Source organism: Pelodiscus sinensis, chromosome 19, assembly GCF_049634645.1.
Source record: "Pelodiscus sinensis isolate JC-2024 chromosome 19, ASM4963464v1, whole genome shotgun sequence".
Lineage (NCBI taxonomy): Eukaryota > Metazoa > Chordata > Testudines > Trionychidae > Pelodiscus > Pelodiscus sinensis.
In genome coordinates, this window is record NC_134729.1 from 13,307,775 (window position 1) to 13,327,719 (window position 19,945).

The following is a 19,945-nucleotide window of genomic DNA, read 5'->3' on the forward strand; positions in this document are numbered from 1 at the left end:
CGCCCCTGCGTCTGTTCTGATTGGTCCTTACGACATCCGCCTGACGTGATTGGGCTACATAGAAGGGCGCTCTTTGGTTGGTGGGACGCCGGGGCGTAGAGCGCCTCACGTCCACCCAAAGGGACCTGATTGGAGTCGAGGCTCAGGCTCTGGCCGCCGATTGGTCCGTCGGCCTGCCCGTCCCTCAGAGCGCGATCGGGGCCAGCGTGCCTCGCGCGGGGAAACGCTCTTCCTCTCCCAGCGTGCCTTGCGCCGGCGGCTGCCCGGAGTTCCTGCGGCTCAGCGCTCGCCCTCCCGACACCCCCTGGGGCTGCTCCCGTCGTGCCCCGCGGCCGGCGCTGGCTTTTCCCGACACCCCCCGGGGCGCGGCGGCGCTCTCCGCGGACAAGATGGCGGCCCGAGGGGGACGGGCGGCGGCTCCGCAGGGCCCGGGCGGCGTCAACGTCTTCGCCAACGACGGCAGCTTCCTGGAGCTCTTCAAGCGCAAGATGGAGGCGGAGCAGCGGGGGCGGGAGCAGGAGGCGGGGGCCGCGGGGCCCGGGGAGGAGCCTGCGGCCGGGGCGGCCCCGGGCGCCCCCGGGACTGAGCAGCGGCCGCCGGAGGGGAAGAAGAGGAGCGGGACCGCGCTCAGCTTCGTAAGGACCCGGGGCCCCCTCCCCCGTCCCCGCGCCGCGCTCGGACCGAGCTCCTCCTCCCGCCCCGCCCCCTCGAAGGATCAGTGGGGGCCGCTCGTACTGCAGCTCCCCCAGGGGTCTCGGCGCCCCCGCCTCCCCCGGGAGTGGGACCTCAGCCCCCCCCATCTGCACGTGACTGTCCCGATCCCCTTTCTCTCCCGCCCGCTGTTCTATCTCCACCCCGCTCCTCATTCCCCTTTGCACCTCGCACCCAGACTCCTTTCTCCTCCTCCCTGCCCTCTCCTCATCACACCTGTGCACTTCAAACCCCTATCCCGGGGCACCTGCCCTAGCACTGGAGATTCCCCTCTTTTCTTTCTCTCGCCCATCTCTTCCCCTGGATATTTATCTGCTCCATATGCCGCCTATTCTGCTCACCTCCCCATCCTTATTTTCTGAGACTGCAGCCTTCCTTTCCTTCTCCCTTTGGGGGCCTGCCCTGTACTTTTTGTGGGGTGCTATTCCCTCACTCACTCTCTCAATTCCCTGTTGCTTTAGAACCATCTGCAACTGAAGAAACCTATATTTTCCATCCTTGTTCCCTTTCCATAACCTTCCCCTCACTGGGTGGCCTAAAATTCTACCCCCACCAGGAGGCAAGTCCCCTTTCTGAAGGCAGCTTCTCCCTCCTACGTGAAGAAGTCTTTCCTCCTTTTCCTCTCCCTGTCATTGGCATTTCTTCTTTCCTCCAGTGCCTGGTGGTAGGTTACCCCACCTGATTTGTCTCTAGAATGTCGTGAGAAGCTGCGGATGCTGTTCAGAGGTTCTCCTTTTCCACCCCCCACTTGTGCAGCTTCATGAATTCGTTTCAACCAATTGGCCAGGCTCATGAGCCAGGACCAACAGGGAAAATGTCAATTGCTGGAGTTCTCAAACAGTTTCTTGAATGGCTAATCCTGGTGTGTGCTCTGTGTGCCAGTTCAGGAATGAAGTCCTTGCTAGAGCTTGTACTTCATCAAGTCTGCCCCCTTATCCGATGGCTTTGTAACGATTAAGGATGGTTAAGAGCGCTGTTGTGCTAAGTAACTGATTCTGAGCACTCTTTAGAGATAAGTATTATCTATGATTTTGAGCTAAGGAAACAGAAGAGATGCTGCAAGCTGAATAAAATGCTCTTGGGCGAGTAGCAGAGTTGGATTAGGCATGACCCCCCCCTCAATACAGTGTTTCAGCCCATGCTCTGACCAATAGATCACCCCCTTTAGACATTCAGGGCAAAACCTCATTCTTGGATAGTTGCCCCTTGTAATAATTGGTCCTCACTGCCTTGAAAGCTAATTGAGCTTGAAGCAGTTAGAGCTTTGTGTACAGCAGTCACTGCTGTGGAATTTCATGTGGCAGGTTTGTCAGGGTGGGGCTGGGAACTAAGGATGCAAAATCCTGGTTTATCAGTTACTGGTTAAATGTTCAGTTAACTGACTAAAGTGGGATCTGGGCTAGTGACATCTCCAGCCTGGCTGGAGCAGCTCCCAAATCTGTGCTGGTGCTGCCAATTTCCAGCCCCCACGCGAGGGCTGGGGCTGCTGTCTGCTCGCAGCCTCCGCTGGAGCAGCCTCCATCAGTTATTGGTTAATCAGATCCAGCAAGCACCTCCTGTTTATAGGGTGATGCTTGCCAGTTAGCCTTTCACATCCCTACTGGGAGCCAGGAGCTCCTGAGTTCTAATCTCAGCTCTGCTGCCAAACCTGTGGCATTGGGCAAGTCCCTTACCCTTGCTTCACAGATTTTGAGAGAGAATGAAGTGGTAATGGGCCCCCAAATGCTATGACAGTGGTCCCCAACCATTTGACGTTGCCGGGAGCCAGGGGGCGTGGCCGTTCGCCTGCTGGGTACCAGAGGGCAGGGACACCTGTGCACCAGGGGGCGGGGCTACGCATATGCTGCACCCCCATGAGCCACGTGCCTGGGGCCTGTGCACCCCCATAGCCGTGCACCAGGGGACTGGTGCTCCCCATGCACCGCGCACCTGGAGCATGGACGGCCGCTTCGCCATGTGCCCAGGGACGGCGCCCCTCCCCCCCATAGCTGCACACCAGGGGGCCGCGCTTCCCATGGGCCGCACGCCTGGAGCACGGGCGGCCACTTCGCCGCGTTCCCAGGGCCAGTGCGCGCCCCCCCCCCCATAGCCACGCATCTGGGGCTGGTGTCCCCCTCCCTCCCATAGCTGCACGCCCGGAGCGTGGGTGGCCACTTCACCGCGCGCCCGGGGCTGGCGCCCCCACCTGCCTGTATCTGTGCACCCGGGGCCGGCGCTCACCATGCGCCCGAGGCTGGCTCTGGCACAGCGCATGCGCCACGTGTCTGGGGCCAAGCCAGCCCCGAGCACTTGTCGGGTGCACACAAATGCCCCCGCGGGCGCCATGGCGCCCGCGGGCACCGTGTTGGGGACCACTGTGCTATGAGCTATCGCTGACCTGTGTGGTAGTTACAGAATAAAGACTCTGGACGAGTCTCAGAAGAAACTCATTCCAGCAATGGCATTTTCACTTCCTGGCGCGTGGGTGGAATTATCTCAGAGAAGTCGCGCTGATTTTTTTTTAATCCCCTGGATCTTTTACAACTAAACACTTGACTCTGAAGAGTAGCCAATTAAGGGGGACTTATCTGCATCCCAGTTTGCACTGAATAGTGTGGGTCCATAACCGTTATTAGTGATGTGCTCCTGTTGTGCTTGGGAACTTGTTAGCTGGAACTTCTGTAGATTGCAAAGATGCTAAAACAAATCCCCTGTCCCTCTGTTGCAATATCTAGGTCACTTATCAAACCATGATGAGGCTAAATACACCGTAGGCCTTGGCCCCACAAGAGTTTGAAGTATGCTACCTTCTATAGCAAAGGTCAGAAACTGTTGTCAGGAGTGGATATGAGAGATGAAATAATGCTAAAGAATAACCATTGTCTTCCTCAGTTGTCTCTGTTGCTGGGTGTGCAAGTGATGATAGGTGTGGATGAAAACTGCAGCGGTGTTTGCAGATGTTTTCAGTTGCAGAGCCTCAACTGCACTGAGCTGCGTTTGGAATTGGCCTCCAGAGTCATTAATGGTCCCCTTTTTCCCTGCCAGCGCTGTTCACCCACAGTGTCCTTTGCCCAGTAGAATATCTGCATCAAAATACCGTGACTAATCAGTAGTATTGCTGGCCATCTTGGTGCCTGCTTAATGCATAGCCTAGCCCTCATTTCACCACGATCTTAATTTTATCCTGGAATGAGACTGTTCATATGCAAAAAGTTATTCATGTGCCGGGGTAGCTTGCTGAATCGGGCTTTAACCGAGGCCAAACTGCCTGCTCTGTGGCGTGCGGGGCAGGCTTTGGTATGGTAGTTTTCTGTTCCTTGTGTGTTGAGTGCTAGTGAGAGCTGTTGAACTGCCCTTTAGGAAACAGCCATGGGATGAATTTTGTACATTTCCTGGTACTAAACGCTATTTTGGGATGTTACGGGCAGGCCTGTGGGTGTCAGAACACAGCACAGTAGGTCTCAGAAAACTAGACCTGGCTGATAGAGGCACAAATCTCATCTTCCTTATATGGAGCTACCTAGTGCAAGAGTGGTCTGCAGATTGACTAGCTGTATGGACAGAGAAGTAAAATCCCCTTTTCCCTCAGCTTGCTGTAGCTCAGGATTGACAGGGATTTTAGCGAATGAAAACCCAAGTGGGAAGGCTGTGGAGGAGAGTTTTTCTGCCCTTTATTTTTCTGAGTATTAGTCGGGTGTGAAGCCCCAAGTGCGCACACTATAGAGCCCTGCCTCCAGGCTGTCGCGTATGTTGGGCTGTCACTCAAGGCTTGCAGTGTTATTGCAGCCTGGCTGGAACAGGAGCTAGGATCTCCTTTTTGGGGTAGGAGGAAGCAGGGATTTCATAGGATGCTGCCTTGGTTGAATGTCCTGTGAACTGTTGGATTCCGACTTCTGCAAGCGAGAAGAAGAGCAGGGTTTCCCCAAGTCTGACTGGCTGGAATGACTTTCGGAGAGAATGATTCTTATGCAAACTGTTGGTCTTCCTCCTTAGCTAATCACTGAATGCGTGTAATCTCTGTGTACATCATCGCATAAAATACCACCTCAGGCTGCACGAGCTTTATAAGCTTGTCACAGATTTCTAGAGCGCCAGAAGCGCTTCCTTAAGTCCATGAAAATCCACATTGCTATGACACATGGGACAGCGGTTTACCAGCAGAGAGCGCAGAGGTGGTGCAGCGTTCCCCTATTGAGGCTTGCTGATGGCTGTAGTGTGAGGCCACTTACGGCATGTTTGAGGTGGTGGAAGGGGCTGCGTGAGGCTAGAAAATGGAAAGTTTCTTTGGGGGACAGCTCTGCTGCAGCGGCTTGTATTGGGGTGGGGAAGCTTACGGTTTCGATTTCCTTTGCATCTGCTTGCGTTTGGATCAAACCAAACAATGCGTGGATAACAGCTGTTGGACGTGCGCTTGTCTTCTAGCATCTGTGGCTGCGTTGGGGGACGCAGGCTGCTTGGCAGCTTTATGCTGAAGAACAGGCGTGACGCGTTAAGATGATCTAATTGAAGGACTCCCTATTCCATTATATAGTGGGCAACCTTACCCTTGCAGCTGCCAGGGCTCGTATAACGGTTGCAGTCTTCTGTCCCTTCACCCAGGTGGGCAAGCGGAGAGGTGGCAACAAACTAGCCCTGAAGACAGGAGTGGTAGCAAAGAAGCAAAAGACCGAGGAGGAGGTAAGTTGCCTAATGGATAGTGTGCTGGACTGCCACTTGGGGGACCTGGCTTTTGTTCCTGGCCTTGCTTTGCTGGATGACCTGGGGCAATTTGTGATCCTTTGTGCCTCAGTTTCATCATCTGTGAAGTGGGAGTGATGAAACTGATCTTTAAGTGCTTTGAGATCTCTGGAGGCAAAGATGTTAGAGATGTAAAATCCTGCTTAATTGGCTAATCATTTAGGGCACATCTAGACTACTTTCTTCTGCCAAAAGATATGCAAATTTGGAGCTAATTTGCATATCTTCCAGTTGTGTTATCAGAAGAGGTTTTGTCGAAAAAGAAACCAGTTTAGACGTGGTTCTTTCAGGGGGAAAAACCCTTTTTCAAAAGAACACTGCACACCTCATCTTTTTAGGAAGAAAGGTTCTGTCAACAATAGGTTTTGTTTTTGTTTTTTTTAAAGAACTGCGTCTAAACTGCTTTCTTTTTCAACAAAACCTCTTCCGATAATGCAATTGGAAGATATGCAAATTAACTCCAAATTTGCATATCTCTTGGCAAAAGAAAGCAGTCTAGATGTAGCCTTAGACATGAGCGGGGGCAGCAGCCCCAGTCTGCTGTGGATGGCTGAAGCAGCCCCCTGCCCATAGTAGGTGGGGAGCTGCTCCAGCCTCCACCGGTTAACCGGTAACCCTTCACATCCCTGTTTAGAGAAGAGCTAGGGATTAGGGATGACAGTAGATCCTCTTATTTTACAAACCACCTGGGGAACGAAGAGTTGGTAAAATTGCTGATCTCAAAATGACAGTAGTTTGGGGTGCATACGTTTCAGAATTGTGCCCCACATAGCTTGCTTGTCCTTCAAACCCACTTCAAAGTGTTTTCCGATGCATTGACAGCATCAGAATGTGACGGTTGTCCACTTGGTTCTTCGACATCGCTTTCACGGGGGGAGGGGGGCAGGGGTTGCTAACTGGTCTTTTGGGAGATTGGTGTAAAACTCAGGTTCTACTGTTGATTGTAAAAGTTCTTGAAATATCAATCAAGGAGCATTTCTCTGCAGCGGGTTCTGAAATCTAGAGTTCCGAGGGACCCGATCCCGTACTGCGTGGTGGCGGCTCTGAGCTGGGTTCAGAGGTTGGGGGTGGGGTCCAGTTGGGGGCCGGAGACTGGGTTAAGGAACAGCGAATAAGAGGGTCTACGTGTAGCATTAGCCCAGGATAGCTATTCTGGGCTATTTGTCCATGTATCAAAGCCCTGTTATTCCACATGGAGTGAAGGGCTGCCTTGTGTTTAGATTAATCCCTTTCTAAAGTGGCTATTCTGGGCATTTCTTCATGCAGATCACCCCTTTCCTGTGGCCCTAGGAAGCAGAGAATAGATGCAGCCGTCACTAGCCATGCTCCAGTCCCATGTCTCAGCGGGGGGCAGAGCCCTGCTGCTGATTATGTATCTGTCTCACATGCAGCAGAGATTCTCAGGGAGTCACTTGTGTACGCTTTAAGCCGTCAGAGGTGAAAGGAGAGTCAGTATAGCAGAGTCCAGCTACATAGGAGTTTAGAACAGGAGTTTGGATGCCAGGTCTCCTGGGTCTTATTCCTGGTTTGGGGGAGCAGGGATGGGAGAGGGAGCTGGGGTTCTTGATAAGGATGTTAAATTGCATTTAATCAACTTATCAAGTAGTGGATGGAATTTCCATTGACTACTCGATTAGTCAGTAAGTGGGGAAACTGCAGAGCTGTAGCAGGGTTAGTTCCCAGGGGGAGTTAACTCCGCTGTGGCTCTGCCTTTTCAGTGTAGTAAGAGCCGTATGGCTCAGGCCTGGCTGCGCCTCTGCCTCCCCTGTCCCCCCCCCCACGGATAGAGACAGCGGGCCGGGGGGGAGGGGGAGAGCAGCTAGTTGAGTGGTGACTCAAATACCCAATCAGCCTAGGCTTGTTGAGTAGTCGACTCGTCACTTACATCCCTGGTTCTTGGGGTCTCTCCCCAGCTCTGGGAGGAGTGAATGGGGCCTAGCAATCGGAGCCGGGAGTTCTCATTTCTAGTCTTAACTTCCTGTGTCCGTGTCTCTGTTAGGGATAACCGCTCTTTTATGGGGTAGCTCATTAGTACAACGTGCATTGCAGATGTAGTCCACTCAGTGCACGTGTTTTGGTTACAGCCTTTGAATTCCCTTCCCGTCTCTCTCTCTCTCTCTCTCTGCAGGTTTTGACTAGTAAAGGAGATGCCTGGGCCAAATACATGGCAGAAGTGAAAAAATACAAAGCCCACCAGTGTAGTGATGACGACAAAACAAGACCCCTTGTTAAATAGCCCCTCTCTGCTGGCTCCCGTGAGGACGCTTTGTTGTACATACTTATTTAAAACAGCAAGGGAGGGTAGCTAGTCACTGCGAACTTAAAACAGCCGTTTCTAGCACTGGCTCCCATGGATGGTTCCACAGATGATTTTTATATACCCAGGCACACTGAAACTTTCATTAGTCTGTCGTTTACTTAGTTTTGTTTTTTTTTGTTGATTCCTTCTGGGAAATACGGACTCTGAATTAGTTGTAGCTTTTCTTTTTTTAAAGAATCCGGAATAGTGGAATCCCTACAATGTTGTATATTTCCCTGGCTGTTAAAACAATCTAATCACCAGCTCTTGCGTGTGATACAACTCGCTTCCACGTCCGTACACAACCAAGAACCTGTCTTACCACTGCTGCTCTTCCCTCTCTCCCACTGAGGACTCCAGCCGTCTCAGCAAGTTGAGCTGCGTACTAGCTAACTTCTTTGAGTAGAAACTGTAGGCGGTAGATGGTGGGCGTCAAACTCCATTATTAAAGGTAAATGTGGAAGTGGGTGCTGCAGTTACATTTACTCATTAAAGACCTTGGATATTTTTAAGCTGCTTCTGTTTTGTTGGGTGTCTTTGATACTGGTGCTACCTTGCTGGAGGGTTCCCTATTGGTTCCTCGCAAAACCTTTGCTCCATTACCCTCGCTCCGTGTCTTCAGGAACAATCTGGGGTGACTAGGTTACTGTCTCATGTAGTTTGTATGTGTCTGTTCTGTGATGCTGGTTTCCTTCCCCAGTTCCTTGTTCTTAAACTCAACTTCCATCCGTTTCATGCAGCACCTGTGTCTGCCTGCCTGACAAAGCACCAAACGCTGTCTGTGTGATGGGAGGGGTGTTGCTCAGATCTAGCTGAGTTAAGAGGAACCCGCTGGTTGCTCTGTAAGCTAAACAGCTTGGCACCATCGCCACAGACGGAAGCTTTAAAAACTTGTGACTGCTCCTGAAGACTTGAATCCACTGTGGCAAGGCTCCCTAAAGCAGCCTGATCACAAACGGGCTGTGTATATCTCCCCCCCCCCCCTCCCCGGTGATGATTGCATTAGATCAGAGTGGCAGAGCCGTAGCCTGGCTGGAAGGCGAACCCTTGGTTCGCTGCAGGTGTGACCCAAGTCATTTCAACTCTGCCTCCTTCCCTGCTCCCAAGTTGCTTACTTCAAAGTGGGTGGGGGGAGAGTTTCTGCAGCGCTGTGAAATGTTTAGCTGTCGGCAGTGGTGATGGCTGCATGCCTTGCTAGCAGGATCCGCCAGGCAAAGGCAATTTCAAACTAAACATCCGCCTGTAATTAAAAGGAGGTGTAGGCTGCCTCTGGACTGGTGTCTGAGCAGCAGAACAGTTCCTATGACTGGCCCCGATGGCTTAAAGCCGGCATGGGGAACCTCCAGTGGGAAGAATCCGTCCCACTGCTTAATTTCAGCCAACCCACTGCAAGTCTCCATGCCCTGGGCTGGAAGCCCTGAGCTTTAGTGCCCAGATGGAGCTATAAGCACTGGCTCACAGGGATGAGGAATGCTTCATGGGCTGCCCTTGCAGCTCCCAGTGGCGGGGAACTATGGCCAATGGGAGGTGCAGGGGTGATGCTTGCAGGCAAGGGCAGCTCATGGAGCTGCCTGCCTCTAGGCCCCCAGGGGCTGCTGGGATGTTCTGGGAATGGCATGGGGCCAGGGCAGGCATGGAGCCTGCCCATGGCTGGGCACTGCCGGAGGTAAGCAGCCTGCCTCTCCCAGCCCTGAGCCCTTTCTGAGGCCGCTCCAGCACCCTGACTCCTACCCAGGCCCCCCACACCGATCCCTTGCTGAGCCCATTCCTGAATGCCCTATCCCCAGCTCCACCCCAGAACCTGCTCTCCCAGTTGGAGCCCTTGCCCCAGCCTGAAGCCCCCTCCTGTGTCCTGACCTCATTTTTGGCTCCAGGCCCTCCGTGTCTCCCTGCAGTGTTGTGTGATCCACAACTGATTTGGGGGGGAGGGGTGTGTGTTAGTGGCCCCTGATAGGGAAAAGGTTTCCCCCACCCCTGGCTTACAGGCAGGGTCTGCAGCTCCTAAACCTCTGCATTAGCCTGAAGGCCCCTGCTGTAGGCCTTTCATTCCCCCGCTTTGGATCAAGCTGGCTTGAAATCTCAGGCCTGTTGTGCTGAGTCATGATGATGAGTCTCTCGGGCTTGGAGCATGTGGGCTCAGCCCCTCGCTTGCTGTTAGCGCTGTTCACAGGGAGCACCTGTGAGCCTGGAGAGGGGTCTACCCATCAGTCCTGAGCTGCTCCCGGAATAGTGTGGGGAGACATTGGCCATGTTGCCAAGAGGTGGGGAAGGGGGTGGTCTCCCTTCAGTGTCTCCTTTCTACCAGTCAGTGGATATGACCGTAATCTCTTGTGGCATGTTCTGCCTTTTAATGTCACCATGAGGTTTCTCACTATCAGAGTGAGGTCTCCTACCCCGGTAAGGGATTAGCTGGGCTTGGGAGCTGCTGGGCTGTGGTCTGTCCACCTGATTCACCCCTCTGTGTCAGTCCTAAGAGCCCAGCTCAGAGCTGCTGACAGCTGCCTCTCTGATTGTATGTAGAGCTGTGGCAGTAGGTCTGTCTCCCAGAAAGTTGCTCGGGTTTCTGGCTGCTTTTTTCTTGTGTGTGTAATTAAGGGCTTGTCTAACCTCGCTAGTTACTGCGCAGAAACATCCTTGCTCAGGGGTGTGAAAAATCCCCCAGCAGGGCAGATGTCAGCACAGCGACTGGCCTGTGCAGATGGGCTCCAGGTGCTGCGAGCTATGCCCCTCGGAGCTGGTTTCCCTAAAGCACAAGGAGCAATCTCCCAGTGGTGGCGCTGTGGCCGTGTTATCGTGGCAGTGATCTAATGTAAGTGCAGACAAAAATCTGAGTAACTGCCCGTGGCCAATGAAGACAACCAGATTGTAGGAAGCTGAGGGTTACACCGTGGCTTGCCTGGCCGAGTCAGGAGGGTGATATGTAGCTCCATGCTGCACTGTCAGGATCCTACCAAGCCCCCTTCATGCCAGAAGAGGTGCTTTGCTTTAAGGGCGGGCTGGCCTGATTAGATGTGGATGAAAATCCAGGCAATGAGTCAGCAGGCTGCTAGTCCTCCAGTGTTCTCTCCCTCCCTCCCCTCACCCTGAAGGCAGACATTCTCCCACACTCACCTGGGAAGGAATCCCAGAGCACACAGGGATATGCCCCCAGCTACACAGGCAAGTATAGAAATGGTGAGGGCCTGGTTAAATTGGGCAGAGTTGGGGGAAGGAGTATGCCCTGCTTAATTATATTGTGGCTACGCAGGGAGTCCTGGCCCTGAAGAGCTTACAACTGAACCACAGAGTGGGCTGGGAAACGACTCGTCTAAGGTGCCATTGTGGAAATAGTTAGGATTTGACACCCCTTTCTCCCCATGGGATCATTGTGTCTGTTTTGCACAGCGGGGGAGAAGCAGAGAATGGAGAGTTGGAGTCAGTGCCTAAATTCACTCTGCCTTCTCAAGGGGAGTGTAAATCAGTATGGTCCCAGGAAGACTTGGGGCTGGTCAACCCTCAAACCAGCAAACTAAGGATCAGCAAGTGATAAGAGGCTGGGGGAGGGGAGGAATCAAACCAGGCCAGGGAGGGCCCAGTCGGGAACCACCCTCCATCTTGGAAGTTGAATACAGGAGGAGGTGGTAGCCACCACAGCTGCTGCAACCTGTTGGGGGGCAGGGGGAAGAGGTGGCAGAAACCACAGGTGAACCCTCCCACAAGCACATCCTCCTACAGCTGATTGCACTGCCAGACTGACTGTGGCCTGGCCAAGCAGGAGCACAGCATGGTCACTCGCTTCCGCCTGACTTCCAGCTGCAGGGATGTACGGTACTTTCCCCGGCACCGTGTCCATCTGCTCCCCTGTGAGGCAGGAGGTGATACAGGGCTTGTGACCACAAGAATCAAACATGGCCGAGTGCTTCATTTTGTCAGTGCAGCTTGGTTCCGTTCCCCGCCAGGACCTACGGAAGGTGGGTCCCCCCATCAGAGGTAGGTGCTGTGACCAGGCCTTTATTGGATGCTTTGGAATCAGAGCCCTGAGGGTGAACAGTACAAGAGGCTTTACCAACAAAAATGCACCCGGCCAAGTGCTTGTAGGCAATCTAGTTTATTGTTCGGTTCGAATGCAATGTACATCAGTCTTAACTTTCAAGCGCTAAATCCTTGTTAAGGACAATACGTGACCGGAAAGCCTTTCATGCCTCGGGCCTGGCAGCCTCTAACAGCACAGGACCGCTTGTCCAAATGACAAGTCCCCTGGCAGGGTGGGCCGATTCCTACACTACGAGCAGCATCTGACGTGAGTCCGTGGAAGGCAAATGAGCCGGCTTTGCTAGGGTGGGTTTAGGTCTCACAGCAACAGACAAAGCTCCCGGTGCTCCTGTCATGCTAAAGAAAGCTTCCTATTTCATGGAGCAAACTTTGCCTCTAAGCTTCCAATTTTCTACTCGTTTTGATTTATCCTCATGAGCCGGCAAGTCTGCATAGTGCGGTGTTTAAGGGCTGGTCTTAAGGTTGCCATTACAAAGGGAACAAAATATCCACTGCCCTGTTTGAGAGAGAGAAAGTTAATCAAAAACAAACTGCACTTCACCCAGCATGTGTGACTTAAAATAGCACTAGGGAAGAAATCTGCATTCGGTTATTTAAATCCATTCAGTTATGACACGATAAAAGTCACATTGTGCCAAGCAGATTTGGCTTCAGGGAAACTAATTAGGGGGACTATAAAATCTTTTGGGGACGGGGTAAATTCCTCCGGGAAATAGCTTTGTGCAGGCAGATGTACCAGCCAGAATATTAAAACATTATGTCCGATGGGTGAGAATAACCTCTAAAGCAGAAGTGATAAAGGAGCTGGGTTTGGTTTCCATTTCTCCTCAAGCCCACAATTTGCACCTAGGTGGTTAGCGTCTTTCTGGTGTGTCATTTGTGGGGCTAGAATCATAGAGCCCTGCTCTAATGTTGCTACTTAGTCACCGGCTGAAAGGATTCGGCTGCTTCTCCAGCACTCGTTTGAGTAACATCAACTGGGGAGGGAGCCGCTCTGGGATTTATTTTCATCCTTGTGGCCCGTCTGGGGCAGGTGGTTTGGTTTTAGGCAGACAAGGGGTTAAGCACAGCTGCCACCACCAGGAGAACAAAAAAAAACAGGTGCTAAAGGAGCGGAGTTGTGACTATTTAAAGCAGAGAGGAACAAAAAAAAAAAAAAAAAAACCGAAGCCTGAAACAAGCTAAACCTCAAGCAACACAAGCCTACGGCTCTTGCCAGCACCTCTATGCTCCTGTACTTTCTTCCTGTTACCGAGGGGATCGGCACTTGCTTCGTTTATCTCCTGTGTTACGCTAATACTGTCACATGCACGAAGGGGGTGCAGCTGAACAGAGTGCCCCGCCACCGCCAGGCAACGCTCACGAGGGAGCTGCTCGGAGAGGCTGCGTGGCACGGGCCGGTGCTGCTTTCTGGGAGGGCCTTCAATACCAACGCCAGCTTTTAAACTCAGGCCCTGCTCTGACTCCTTCCAAGTCTCAGCCTGATGCGCGAATACAGAGGCAGCCTTTCACCTACGTTCAGCTGGAGCCAAGTTTTAACGGCTCGGGATGATCCGCAAGGCAGCAGAGCTGGGGTTCCTTGCCGTAGAAGTCTTTGGTGTATCCCATGAGTGTGCAAAACGTAGAGCCACCAGCCCTCTGACCCCCTTCCTCCCCCACACCTGTGGCCTCAAAGCGTTAGCGTGGGCCGCGCCGCTGACGCCTGGCCTCAGTTATTCTCGTAGGAGGCCAGGAGAGCAGCGTCGACTGGCTCCATGCAGGAGGGACACGTGAAGGAGCGCATGAGCCAGTCATCGATGCAATCCACGTGGTAGATGTGCAGGCAGGGCAGGAATCGGATGGGGTCGCCGTACACGAAATCCAGCATGCAGATCACACACCTGTGGCCAGAAAGAGGGGATGTGCTGTTAGCTCGCTGGCTGCAGGGGAGACATCGGGCCTCAGTGCTTTCCTGCACTCCCTGGCTGTGTCTACATTGGCGCAATCTTGCGCCAAAGCGGCCGCTTTTGCAAAAAAAACCATGCTGCCTGTCCACACTGGTGGGGAGTTCTTGCGCAAGGACACTGACGTTCTAATGTGTGAAATCAGGGCTTCTTGCGCAAGAACTAGGATGCTCCCGCTCAGGAATAAGCCCTCTTGTGCAACTGTTCTTGCACAAGAGGCCAGTGTAGACAGGCAACATGAATTTCTTGCGCAAGGAATTTCTTGGGTCACGTGTGGCCCAGTGGGGTTCAATGGGTGGCCGCAAGACATTTTGTTTACTATTGCCCAGGGGCAGGGCTGCCCGATTCCAAGCCCACGTAGTTCTTTTCCTACCGGTTTTATTACCCATAATTCAAGGGCACGTCAAGCGAGGCGCGTGCCGACACAGACTGTGAGAGCTGCCTGCTCCCTCTGCATCCAGTCATGGCGCTGCTACCATTCAAACAGACACCCCGCAAATTTTACAGGTGTTAGTAAAACTACCCTAACCCAGGAGACTGCATTTCTTACGACACTCTTGTGGCCCATGGAGAGGCAGGGCCACTCACTAGCCTGGGTTGCCCATCGCTGCTCTACTTCCCACGAGCCCTGGGAAGAGAGAAAAGCCACAAGAGCAAAGTCCTGGCCCCAGCTTCTCATTGGCCAGGGGGCTGTTTAATGAAATAACCTGCCCCCAGGGGAAATTTGTTCCTAACCTGTCAGCGAGGTATTGACGCCCTTTAGAAGGCTGCAGCCCACGTAACCTGCCCAGGTGTGCTCTCGATAGCTCCAGGTACACCGAGGCTGGCTTTAACCCTGCTCAGCTAGCTATCCTGGGGCAGAGTTCAACAGGCTGGGACTTGTACCACACAAAAGGCATTTCCCTTTATCGGCGTTAAACAGTTTTTCCTTCAGGTCTCACTGAATGGTCTCTTGATTCTGTCTGACTAGCAGAGATAAAGAGCACCCCATATATCTTCACGCTTCTACCATGTCCCTTCCTCCCCATCCTCTATCCAAGCTGTACTCTTTCTGTAGCTCCCCCCATTTTCCTTGCTTATCCCTGGTCTTAGATCAGCTACATCTCTTTGGGCAGATGAACACAGCATTCAAGGTGCTGGTGAATGGATAGAATTGCCAAGTAATTTCCAGTCTCGTTTTCACGCGCCTCACCCCTTCACATGGGAGACACTCAAATGCTAGCTGACCTTTGCAACTCCAAGCTTCACAAGCACAGAGCTCTCAAGGAGGAACTGGGTTGGTTATGTACAGGAGAGGGTTGGAAGAGCATGTGAAGCAGTTTGGAAGAAGTGGAATCAGCCCACTGGATTAAAAAAAAAAAACATTCGTAGAGGGCGAACTGTGTGCTGGCTGCTTTAGCAAAGAGGTACAAAGACAAGGACCCGGTCCTCAAAGACTTTCCGTTCTAGGCAGACATTATCCAGCCTCCTGAAATACTGCAGGCTTAGAGCTACTATGTTGGTTTTCCTCGAGGGTTGAGTGGATTTTTCTGCCAAGGCTGGAAAGTTTCCATGACAATTTTGGAGTTACTGCAAATCTAGGCAGTAAATCTGAGGACTATTTAGGGGTGGCTTGTTCCCGATTGTTGTCAACCCCAGCAGCTCAGCCTGGACTAGGAGAAGAAATGAAGGGTGTTGGAAGCAAAGGACATACTCTTTCACTTTTTTTTCTGATGGTTCCGTGCCCGGATCGAAGATCCCTTTGGGCAGGTGCTGGATCAGCCCGATCCGCTGGGCAATTCGGATCTGTTCCTCTTCCGTTAGCTGTGTGGCCAGTCGGGTCTGGCTCGGCGTGGGGTGGTACACGGGGATCGGCTCATGTTCCTTCAAAACCAGAAGACAGAGCTCATTACCCTGGCAACAGGCTGACACTCCCCCCTTCTGATTTCAATAGAAAACAAACTTGCCACGATGGGATACGTCGATCTAATCCTTCCTCAGGGGACGGACTTAAACGAACCCTTCAGGTTCCTTTTGTCCCAGCATTTCTATTCTGCTATTTAAGGAGTTAATTTTGCAGTCTAACCAACTAGGAGACTTGAAGTGCCTTTATTTGTTCCGCAGTAGCATCCAGTGGGCTCAGTCCTGTACCAAGACCTCAGTGCACTGGGTGCTGTACAGTAGTAGGTGTATTATGGTAGCAGTTAGGAACCAGAGTTATGATGGCCCAGAAGCCCAGTGTGCTAGGAGCTGTACATGATTTATTAGGAGTACTACGGTAGCCTCCAGCACCCCAGGAACCCATCGTGTAAGATGCTGTAAAAAAAAAATCAGCCCCTGCCCCAGACAGCTTCCAAACCAAGTGCAAGACGAGAGAGGATGGGGGACATAGATAAGGAAGCCCCAGGAAACAAAACTATCAGCATGTTGGGCAGCTGCCTGGCATCAAGCTTTGTACAGGAAGAAACACTAGGCTGACCCACCCAGCTGATGCCATGGCTGTGGTAAGATCTGAGGGGCACAGCATAAAACCCTCATCCAGAAACAAACGTGCACGTGCTAATCCTGCCCCTACGCCCCAGGTGTGTAAGAGAAATCCCTCCCCTTCCAATGACAGGGCAGGACACTGGGCTGATATGCTGCCCCGTCTAGTGTTTTTCTACCAAGGCAATAGGTACCTTAGGCCATCTACACGGACAGGCTTTTTCAGCAGCAAAGCTGTACTGATCTACAGGCCCCTCCCTGCCTACAGGCCTCTCCAAGGGTCCTCCTCATACTCTCCCGGCATGCCATAAGCTTGCTCGCTAGCCAATGGCACAGAGCTCTCCCTTTCGGCAGAATAAAACCAGCTCAATGAACGGCGGTAGCTAACTCAGCGGGAGAGCACGCTACGCGCCGGAGCACTTATGCTGGCAAAACTTATGTCACTTGGTGGTGGGGAGGTGCTTTTCACACCACCAAGCAATACAAGGTAAGTGATAGTGCAGACACGGCCTTAGAGTTTACATGGCTCTGCGCATTGGGCCGACTTCTTCCAACCTAACTGGGCGTTTCTACAGCACTCAGGAGACAGCTGTCGAAACGCCAAGCCCAGAGAGGAATGTTTAGGGTGGAGCTAGACTGAAATTGAGCACAGTGGAGGCTGAATATCAGGGTGGAACAGTCTTCCCAAAGGGAGACTGTGAGAAGCCTCATTGTTGGGGTGTTGCAGACTAGGACCCAAGGCCTGGGAATAGCCCATGGGGATGATCCCAAGTGGGACAAGCCAGGAGACTCTGGCTTCCAGTTTGCAGGCAGGAGATGGTCAGAAATCCCACCCGGTTTTTCTGGGCATGACAGAGCCCTGTGCCCAGAGGCAGCACCTGCCAAAGGCTGGCAGGCGGAAGAGAATAAGCCTTGAATGCAGGAGTTCCTGGGAGGATCCTGGTGGCCCCTCGTGCCCAGCCACACACCCACACAGGACTGGGAGTGCTGCTGAGTGGGCCAGGTAGGAGCCATCACCCGCCCCTGCTGTGTGCTGGTACCCTTCCCAAAGGAAGCTCCCCATTGACCACCCTCAGCACCAGAGCCAGCTGCCCTGCAAGCCGCCCCGTCTGCCTCATGGGGTGCAAACACCCCAAACCCTCTACAGACTCCCTTACTGGCAAGCTTCTCAAGTGGCCAACAGCACAGGCTCCCCACACACCCAGAATCTGCTCCCCATAAGCAGTAGCCCCGTCTTCCCAGCTCAGCCCCCCAACTACTCCCCTCTCCTGACAACCCACCCGCAGCATGGGCCACACCTCTTCTCCCCCCACCCAACATGCCTTTCCGGAACACTCGGTTCCCCCCTTCCCAGAGCCACCCCACAACTGCTCCCTGAGGATCCTCCCAGTCCATGGCCCCCTCCCCCCTCGACAGGCCCCTCCAAGTCCCCCCCATGCTCTCCCAGCATGGCCTCCCCCTTGGGCTCCCCTTTCTCCCAGTGCCCGCCCCACAGACTCCCCCCCATGGGCCACCCTCTGCCTGCCCTGTTCCTACCTTCCTCAAACCCCATGGCCTCCAGTCTCCCCACCCACCCTCAAGGGCCCCCATAAACCCCACGTCCCCTCAGGACATCACCATAAACCCTGTGCCCCCCCAGGCTCTCCATACCCCTCGGGACACCCCCATAGACACCTGCGCCCCCCAGCTCCCTGCCCTCTTAGGATACCCCCATAGACCTCGGGACACCCCCATAGACCCCTACGCCTCCCAGCTCCCTGCCCCTTTGGGGCACCCCCATAAGCCCCCCCACGCTCCCCAGCTCCCTCCCCTCGGGACACCCCCCATAGCCCCCCCACGCTCCCCAGCTCCCTCCCCTCGGGACACCCCCCATAGCCCCCCACGCCCTCCAGCTCCCTGCCCCCTCAGGACACCCCCATAGCCCCCCCCAGCTCCCTCCCCTCGGGACACCCCCATAGCCCCCCGCACCCCCCAGCTCCCTCCCCTCGGGACACCCCCATAGCCCCCCGCGCCCCCCAGCTCCCTCCCCTCGGGACACCCCCATAGCCCCCCGCGCCCCCCAGCTCCCTCCCCTCGGGACACCCCCATAGCCCCCCGCGCCCCCCAGCTCCCTCCCCTCGGGACACCCCCATAGCCCCCCGCGCCCCCCAGCTCCCTCCCCTCGGGACACCCCCATAGCCCCCCGCGCCCCCCAGCTCCCTCCCCTCGGGACACCCCCATAGCCCCCCGCGCCCCCCAGCTCCCTCCCCTCGGGACACCCCCATAGCCCCCCGCGCCCCCCAGCTCCCTCCCCTCGGGACACCCCCATAGCCCCCCGCACCCCCCAGCTCCCTCCCCTCGGGACACCCCCATAGCGCGCCCCGCCCCCATGGACCCCCCGTACCTGGTAGGGCGGCGGCGCCGGGGGGGGCGGCGGGTCCCCGGGCCCCAGGCTGGCCCCGTCCCCCGAGTCGTTGAGCAGCGACAGGTCATCGGCCGCCTGCGAGGACAGGCAGTTCCCCATCCCCGCCCGGCGGGCCCGGCTCCCCGCCGGACTCTGCCACCCCCGGCCCGCCGCGGGGGGAGGGGCACAGAGCGACGCCCCCCGCCGGGCCATGGTACCGCCCTCCGCCCCTGGGCATCACGGGAAGTGGAGTCCGGGCGCCCTTGGCGGGGCCTCGCGCATGCGCGGAGGGGACAGCCGGGGGAGGGGGAAGCACAGAGAGAGGCTGGGCAGGGGCAGAGCAGGGAGTGGCTGGGGGGGGAGCAGGGGAGATAGGGTGTGAGGCTGGGGAAGGAGGCGGTATGGTGGGGGAAGAGACCTGGTGTAAAGAAGGGGAGCCCCCATGTTCCCGCAGTGCCAAATGGATGACAGCATTTTGTTTCCCGGGTGGACGTACTGACCAAATCCAGTTAGCAATTGATTTATCCCACATCTCCTTCACAATTTGGGAACATGCTTCCCTTTCTCCTGCCTGGATCATAGCCACTTGCCCCACATTTGGCTCAAACCCAGTTTGAGGCAAGGGTTAGGGTTAGGGTTATGCTCGAAGAAAGCCTGGAAGGCTTCCCACTCCTTTTTCCTTGTTTGATTACAGATTCATAATCACAGATGGGGTTCAAACAGAGGGCAGAGTTAAGGTTGTCTGGGGCAGGGATGGTTTGCTAAGAGAGTGGGCAGTGGGTGTTTGAGAGTGGGTATGTGTGATTTATTACTTGTAGTGTGTAGAAGCCTGGGTTCTGGGCCTGGGTCCCATTCTGTTAGATGCTGTAATATAGATTATATATTAGGTGCATTACAGTAGCACCTGGGTCCTTGCCATGACCCCATTGTGCTGGTGTTGGGACAAACAGAACAAAAAGTCAGTCTTTGCGCTCAGTGCTTGGCTTTATGCAGTATTTCCTGGGCTTGAGCATCGCAGCCTTAACTGCGGTTTCAAAACATGGGCTTCTATAATGTGCAAATCATGGTGGCTTCCGGTGGCCTGTGTGGTGCAGTATTTTTTTCAAATACAAACTAAATTAGGACCCCAGAGGGCTTATTCAGTTTTTGTTGGAAGATTCTTTGGAATGACTCAGATATGCACCAGGGAGATTTCTAACTGAAATAACAGAGAAATAACTGGTCCCCGGTGTTCATCAAGTCACGATTTTTAAGGCTAAAAGGGATTGTGGTGACCCTGCCCTGCTACATAACCCAGGTCAGAAAATTTCACCCTGTGTTATTATGGCCATGTAAATCCAGTAGATGGAAAACTGGACTGGGACTCAGGACCACTGGGTTCTATCCTAGCTCTGCCAC

The 19,945-nt window shown here is 54.2% G+C and overlaps 2 protein-coding genes across 2 annotated transcripts; one reads left to right on the forward strand and one right to left on the reverse strand.

Moving 5' to 3' along the window:
* Positions 1–119: 119 nt before the first annotated feature.
* Positions 120–8,242, forward strand: LOC102451060 (telomerase RNA component interacting RNase). Its single transcript, XM_075902413.1, has 3 exons — positions 120–635; positions 5,290–5,367; positions 7,556–8,242. Exons 1-3 carry the CDS (start codon positions 390–392, stop codon positions 7,661–7,663), a joined length of 432 nt encoding a protein of 143 aa, XP_075758528.1. The 5' UTR covers positions 120–389; the 3' UTR covers positions 7,664–8,242.
* Positions 8,243–11,797: 3,555 nt separating this feature from the next.
* Positions 11,798–18,733, reverse strand: LOC102454181 (RING finger protein 11-like). Its single transcript, XM_075902412.1, has 3 exons — positions 18,548–18,733; positions 15,395–15,564; positions 11,798–13,638 (listed from the first exon to the last, which is right to left on the reverse strand). The coding sequence occupies exons 1-3, from the start codon at positions 18,665–18,667 to the stop codon at positions 13,467–13,469; spliced, it is 462 nt and encodes a 153-aa protein (XP_075758527.1). The 5' UTR covers positions 18,668–18,733; the 3' UTR covers positions 11,798–13,466.
* Positions 18,734–19,945: the final 1,212 nt, after the last annotated feature.

Coding starts and splice junctions, on each gene's coding strand:
- LOC102451060 (XM_075902413.1), top strand. CDS start 390: ATGGCGGCCCGAGGGGGACGGGCGGCGGCTCCGCAGGGCCCGGGCGGC. Junction 636..5,289: donor GCGGGACCGCGCTCAGCTTC/GTAAGGACCCGG, acceptor CCCTTCACCCAG/GTGGGCAAGCGGAGAGGTGG. Junction 5,368..7,555: donor AGCAAAAGACCGAGGAGGAG/GTAAGTTGCCTA, acceptor CTCTCTCTGCAG/GTTTTGACTAGTAAAGGAGA.
- LOC102454181 (XM_075902412.1), bottom strand. CDS start 18,667: ATGGGGAACTGCCTGTCCTCGCAGGCGGCCGATGACCTGTCGCTGCTC. Junction 15,565..18,547: donor CGGCGCCGCCGCCCTACCAG/GTACGGGGGGTC, acceptor CTGGTTTTGAAG/GAACATGAGCCGATCCCCGT. Junction 13,639..15,394: donor TCAGAAAAAAAAGTGAAAGA/GTATGTCCTTTG, acceptor TTCTGGCCACAG/GTGTGTGATCTGCATGCTGG.